The sequence below is a fragment of the Malurus melanocephalus genome, unplaced genomic scaffold (assembly GCF_030028575.1).
Source record: "Malurus melanocephalus ecotype Western Australia unplaced genomic scaffold, MMel_1.1 scaffold_1073, whole genome shotgun sequence".
In the NCBI taxonomy this organism is placed as follows: domain Eukaryota; kingdom Metazoa; phylum Chordata; class Aves; order Passeriformes; family Maluridae; genus Malurus; species Malurus melanocephalus.
The window spans coordinates 61,971-68,686 of record NW_026624305.1 but is presented as its reverse complement, the minus strand read 5'-3'; the positions used below and the strand labels follow the sequence as shown (position 1 = coordinate 68,686).

Genomic DNA, 6,716 nt, shown 5'->3' with positions numbered 1-6,716 from the left:
TGCTGAATTCCTGCTTTCCTCCCACAGATCCTGCTGGAACAGGGTGTTTGCCATGGCGCTCTTTGTGGAGCATGTCGTGTTTGGCATCCACACTGCCATGCCAGAATTCAAGAGTTTGGTGACAAAGTACACTTTGCTTCTTGCMAAGGTGAGCAAAGCTGTGATTTCACCTCTGCCCTCTTCTCTTCTGCTGGTCATGGGAGTTTTGGTTTCAGCTGTTCCAGCTGAGTCACTGGGCTCTGTCCTTTCCCTCTGCAGTGTTTTCAGCACGATTCAGACATGAAGTCTCATCCCACCTTTGTTGCAGTGATGACAGTGCTGTGCCAGTGTAAGGACGAGGTCAGCAGGAGGCTCTACAGGTACTGACCTTGGGACAGGTGCCCATGGTGCCAGCACATTCCTGGCAGTTCTGCTTGGGTGGGGTGAAAGCCACAGAAAGAGCAGCAGCCCCTTTTGGATCTGCACCCTGAGCTGAGCAGTGAGCCAGCCTGCCCTGCGTTATCTCCTCTTGCTCTGGCTGCAGTTGAACATCTTGTGCAAGGCTTTTGTGCTCACTGCTGGTTCTGGATTACAGGCATGGTCTGGAGCCGTGTCCCATCTGCCTGGGGCAGCCCAAGGAGCCCGTCTGCCTGCCCTGCAAACACGTGTTCTGCCAMAAGTGCATCAGCCAGTGGCTGGTGCCAACACAGATGTACTGCCCCTACTGCAGGGTTGCTGTGGAGGATGAGGAGTTAACTGTCTCCGAGGAGCTCAGGTACTCCAGACACCCTCTCTGAGGTGGGAGTGTTCACTGGGGAGGGTTTGTGAGGGAATTCTCARCTCTGAGGTTGTCAACATGAGCAGAGTGTTGGGTGAAGCTCTCCTTCGCTCTCTCTGGGACTGAACAGGTCCTGTCCCGTTGTTTCAAAAGAAGGGGAAACTGCCTTGGCCTCTGTAAAAAACTGGAGATCACAGAATCATAGAATGTTTTGGGTTGGAAGGGACCTTAATGACCWTCTAGTTGGAAAGCTGGAAAAGTATGTCCCTTTGGTGACATGGATTCCTCCCTCAGGGTTGAAGTGGTTTTGTGTTTGCTTTTGCCCTTCCCAGAGATGCCATAGCAAAGAACACCCTGTTCCGGCACTGGTGCAATAATTTCTTCATAGACGTGGTCACCACCATGTGCTTCAAGGACAACGAGCCCCCTGAGCCAGAGGTGATCCAGAGCCTCCTGGATCTGCTSTTTGTTCACAGAAGCCTCGTGACAGATTTAGGTGAGCTCCCATCACCCTGACAGTTTTATGGARCTGAATCTGTCTCCAGCTTCTCTCCCCTGCCAAACCTGTCCTTCCCTCATCTCCACAGATCACCGTGCTGTCTACACCAAATTCCTGTCCCCGTTCAATGATGAGGTGGATGAAACTCCCGTCATCCGCTCGGTGATGCTGAAGCTGCTCCTGAAGTACAGGTGAGCACAGACAGCTGAGGGCCTGGTTCAGCTCTGTTCATCATCATCATCCAACCAATCCCACCGTTCTCCTCACTTTTCCATGAGTTTCATTGAATTAGAATCCATCCAGGTGGGTTTCATCCCTCTGCATTGGTCATGCAGCTTGGCTGGAGTGTGTGGAGCTTGTGCTGCAGGATGAGCAGCCTGTGCAGGATTTACCTGGCTGTCCTCACTAACCCTTGGCTGGAAGGTGCTTGGATAGGGCAGCAAAACAAAACTCCTCATCCATGGGGATTTAATCAGGACTGCTCTTGTGTGTGCTCCACAGAGCTCCCATTGGCAGCTCCCCCAGSCTCCCATTGCAGGCAGGGCACAGAAACCCCTCCTCAGGGGTGAACACCTCCTAAATCAGATGTTTGAACATATCAGGTGCCTTTTGCCTGGAAATGCTCTCTGAGCACTGCTGATGATCAAAGCCTGCCTCGGGCTGTGAGACCAAATGTCATGGCAGAGCACAGCACAGTGGCTGTCCCATATTGGAGCTGTGTCCAGAGTGACCCCAGCTGTCACCCAGACATTGTGGCAGCTYTTTAGGGCAGGAGCTTTACCCAGCGTGGCACTGGGTAAGGGGTGTCTCTCTCCTGTAGCTTCAATGAAGTCAAAGATGATGTGCAGCGTTACCTGTCCCAGGTGGAGCACAACGARCTCCTAGAGACAAATGACAAAAAAGAGCTCTACTTGCTTTTTGTCAACTGCTTGGAGGTAAGAGCTGGGCCCAAATGTTGTCTGAGTGCTCAAACTGCAACACAGGAATGCAGCAAGCAGGGCCTTTCATTGCAGTAGGTGCCTTCTTGTCTCCACAGACAATTYTTYGTGTGCARAACTGAAATTATTACGCTGTTGGGATTGTTCCYTTTCCTCCCCTTGCATAACTTTAAGGGCTTTGGACAACTTGAAACAAATTTGACAGCAGGGGAGAGGTTTTATTATGTACAGGGTTTTTTAAAGTGATTTTGGGTATAAAACCACTATTTGTGCCCTTGGTGAGGGACAGACAGGTAGAGTTTGGCATCTTGGAATGTGGAGTGCGTGTCATTGACAGCCTGCTTGTGGCTCTKGCTCTGCTCTGAGCTTGGGGACACATCCTAAAAACCGTGTTTGGTGACACAGGAGGGGTTTAGGATGAGGAGGAGCAGGGGCTKGGGGCTGCAGGGATGGTTTGCTGTGCTCAGGCAGGGTGGGTGGGTGCCCTGGGGACACATGTGGCTCTGTTGGGTCTCTCTCTAGGATTCCATGTGTGAGAAGTCTGAGGACAGCCTGGGATATGAGCATGGAAGCAGCCTGCCTGGGGCCAGATTTCCAGAGAATTACCTGCCAGGGAGGGGCAGGGAGGCTCCTGAGGAATCCTCGGTGGAATACCTGCAGGCTGTGGCCGAGGTGCGCCTGTACCTGAGCAGGGCTGCAGAGCTCATCTTCCACCTGCAGCAGCACACCAGTGAGTCTGATGCTCTGCTGTCACAGCAAAGGCAGCAGGGCAGGGGGATGGACACAGAGAGTGCCCTGTGCTCTGCCAGGACCTGTTCTGGTGCATGGCCAAGGAGGAGAGCAGCATTCCCTTTGTCCCTGGGGGTGTCAGTCAGTGCCTGTCCCCTGTGCCACGTGTTTCAATGCTCTGTCACTGCTAGCAAGGCTGTGCTGGTGACCCCAGTGCAGTTACACCTGTGGAAGGAGATTTATTTTATCCTCCTGATGCTAACAATGAGATTTATTTARAGCCCACTAAATTGAACCTTAAAGCATAAATGCTGCTTCAGACTAGTGTAAGGCTTATTGTTTTATATGAATGAGAGCTCTGCACTGCTAGAAGGGATTAAGAGTTTATRTCCAAGAGTTTGTATCTTCCCTGGCAAAGAAATGAATCACTGTCTGAAATCTGGCTGAGGAAACGCTCCAGACAACAYCTGAGGAAGGGAGGGCTCTCAAGTTCTCCTGTGTAATTACACTGTACTAATAAAGGGACTTGGTGCTACAGCTGGAGCAGACAGAAGTTTTACAAGGTGGGATGTGTTTTGCCTCATTTTTTAACCTCTTTGTTCCACTGCAGAGCCAGAGCAGATGAAGGAGAAGCAGCGCTACCTGAAGAACGTGGAGAAGTTCTGCAGCCTGGCCAGGAACGACTGGCACTGTGTGTACCTGGTCAGGAGGATTGCCAGCCAGCAYGGCATGGAGTTTGCCCAGAGGCTGATCACAGAGCCACGCTTCCACTGGGTGTTCCCAGCAGAAATTCTGCAACAGGTAGAGACCAGGCATCTCCTGGAGATGGTTCTGGGCTCCTCTTTGTCATCACTTGGTGCTGCTTTGGGGTCCTGGCTCTCTGTGAATGGAGTCTGCTGGCAGCACAGACTCTTGGGTGGCTGAGTCTTCTCCGGTGCTCTGGGGAGGCTGAAATGCCCCAGTGTTGGGAGGAGGAGGAGATTGTGCTTTCTGCAGCYGGGTTATCATCCCCAGTGCTCTGATATTGTTCCCTTGGCAGGTGCAGGTGCAGCAGAGCCAGTCCAGCCACATGGACCGGTTCCTGGTGTGTGGGGAGCGTTACCGAGCCCTGCGYGACGCCGTGGGGAGAGCAATGATGGAGGGCAYGGCCCTGGGGCTGCTGGAGGCTGARAAGGTACAGCTCAGTCCTCCCCAGAGCCCTGCTGGGTKGGRATGGCTGCAGCTCTGTCCCCGTGGRCAGGGTCTGTYYCCATGGAGGCCCCTGGGRCYCTCACTGTGGTTTGTGCTCAAACACGTTTTCTTTACTTTCCCACCTGTATATCCCATCACTGTGGCTGGGACAGCTCTGGCCTGTCCCCTGCCATGTCACTGGTTCTTCTGCAGGCCTCCAGCAGCTCCCCTGCTCTGGAATGTGCCCACCTGCTCCTGGCCATCTTCCGAGAGGTCACTGCCCTGTACGGAGCTGGGGATCCCAGCCTGCATCCCAAGCAGCAGGTAGGACAGTCCCCTCTGGAAACTTGTGACACAGCTGCTTCATGGGTGAGGATGAAGGGGAATGAATCAGGGGTGCTGCTCTGTGCCCCAGGCAGGGTGATGGCCTGAGCTGAGCAGTCTGGGATGGTTTTAAAGCAGGGTTACCCAGCGTGGGAAGCAGCTGACACTTCACTSGGGTGGGCACTGTCCTGCTGCCTTCAGCTCTTTGGAATATGTGCTTTCAGCAAACACAGGCGATGGCTCAGTTCATCCAGAGCTCCCAAGTGCTGAACTCCCCGGAGCTGCAGCTCTTTGCCCATGCCCTGGTGGAGAACACCCTGCCCGGCCTGGCCGTGGAGCCGCAGGGCTGGGGCCAGCGTGGAGCTCTGCTGGAGATKGCTGTGCACRTGGCTGCTGTGCTGCTCTGTGGGCACAGCCCCCTCCTGCAGCCCCTCAGGAACCTGGCCTTCCAKCCACAAACCATGCAGGTGAGCTCCCTGCAGCTCAGCACATCCCTGCTTTGTGCCTGCTGCATCCTCTGTGCCTGGCCTTTCTCGACAGCAATGCACCCACTCTGTGTTGGAGCTGTGAAACGCTGATTATTTCAGTGCTCTTGGTGTTAATTTGCACAACAGCAAGCTCTGGCCTGGTACCTTTTCAAGRTACCTCAGCATCCTGAGCAGTRTGAAGCAAATGSCTTTGCTGCTGTTTGGGTGAGGGGACACTCAGAGAGCCCTGGGCAGGGGCAGGGAGCTGCTCCTGGCTGCCCAAAGTGGAAGGAAATGTGCTGCTACACATCAGGAATGCAGTGCAGGATGTCYAGAGAGCACACGTGCAAATCTTAACAATACTGACAGTTCTAAGAGTGGATTTTCTAAAGGTGTCACCTGCCTGATGTGTGCTTTCAGAGGTCTCCTGTTCCCCAGTGTGGACAGAGACCCCATGATTGCTACAGCAAAGAGCTGATTTACAGATCTATTTGTGACTGTTTTCCCCTTTCCCTCCTCAGCACTCATTTCTGCCCACAATGCCAGAGGACATCATGGCTCAGGCGAGGAAATGGGAGGGRATGGCTGCTCTGCACTGGTATGGTGAGTGCTGGGGAAGGGATTCCTTGGGCTGGGAGAATGAAACTGTTCCAAATGTGAGGACAAACAGCCTCCTCAGCACGAGTTATCCYTGGTAAATCCAGATTTGTAGTGACAGTTGGTGTGGGTGGTGCACCAAAGGACATGCAGCACTGTTTAATCTTCAGTCTGCAGCTGCTCACAGAGCTTGAYGGGGCACAAAACCCATCCTGGCAAYATGAACAGGATGTGAGAGGGCAGCTCTGCCACCTCCCTGGSCAGCTTTGTCTCTGCTTCCCACAGCTGGACCTTCCTGCAGCTGGCACTGGGGGCTGACAGCATTCCTGCACCCACCAGTGGAATCTTTCAGGCTTCCATTCCTCATTTCTCAAGGAGAAGCAGCACTGAAAAATGCCTTGGCTTCCTGTGTGGGCCCGATTGGATTTTGGGATAGTCAGGGCTTTTGATTAGATCCTGAAGCATATTTTTTGCTCCWGGATGATGGGAATAGCAGGGGCTTTATAAATCTGTCCTGTTTGTTTCTCTCTTGACAGCATGTCCCAATGGCCACCCCTGCACTGTGGGAGAGGTAAGAATTTGGGACTGCTGGGTATTTAAGCAGACCAAGTTTTTAACAATAAACTCTGTTCTGTTTACTAGTTCTAATGTTCTGATGCACTGAGTTCCCCTTCTAAATTCGATATTATTGATCATTTTGTCATTGCATTGTAAAATTTAGAATAATCCTGACACACCATAAATTAGGAAACACGAGGCAGAAGTTCAATTTGTAGCAGGGTTTGAATTAACCACTTGCAGCTTGGATTTTCATTCCATCCCCTTTTCTCTGCTGGAGAAGCTGTTGCTCTGGAGTTCATTGTTCTGCTTTTGCTTTTCCCAGTGTGGCCTCCCCATGGAAATGAGCCGCTGTCCTGACTGCCAGGCCCCCATCGGAGGCCTYGAGCACAAACCCCTGCAGGGTTTCCAGCTCTCCAGGTATGCTTTGATTCATTTTGCAGTGCTGAATGATGCAGGACTTGCCTGTGGTGCCTTCCAAGGCCAGAAGTGCCAATGACCTCATGCTGCTTCTGGAAGGTGTCAGGAAGGGATGTCCAAGCAAGAGTAATCAAGCAGCAAAACCAAACCAATTTGATTTTTTTTGTGTACAAAACTTACTGAAAGCCTTCACTCCCCTGTAGCACTTGGACTGTCACAAACACAGTCATTGCTCCTGAACTGAAGGTGAGAAATCT

General features: G+C 52.5%; 1 protein-coding gene across 1 annotated transcript in view; it reads left to right on the top strand.

Annotated features, from left to right (window-relative positions):
* Positions 1 to 6,716, top strand: part of RNF213 (ring finger protein 213) — a gene marked incomplete at its 5' end in the record, with an annotated part of 40,773 nt that overhangs the window by 27,983 nt on the left and 6,074 nt on the right. The window contains 14 exon segments of the mRNA XM_057386838.1: positions 28 to 148; positions 259 to 359; positions 575 to 754; positions 1,090 to 1,253; positions 1,345 to 1,447; positions 2,077 to 2,191; positions 2,717 to 2,924; positions 3,534 to 3,724; positions 3,963 to 4,097; positions 4,307 to 4,417; positions 4,642 to 4,884; positions 5,406 to 5,487; positions 6,018 to 6,052; positions 6,365 to 6,459. Coding sequence (XP_057242821.1) covers positions 28 to 148; positions 259 to 359; positions 575 to 754; positions 1,090 to 1,253; positions 1,345 to 1,447; positions 2,077 to 2,191; positions 2,717 to 2,924; positions 3,534 to 3,724; positions 3,963 to 4,097; positions 4,307 to 4,417; positions 4,642 to 4,884; positions 5,406 to 5,487; positions 6,018 to 6,052; positions 6,365 to 6,459 — 1,884 coding nt within the window.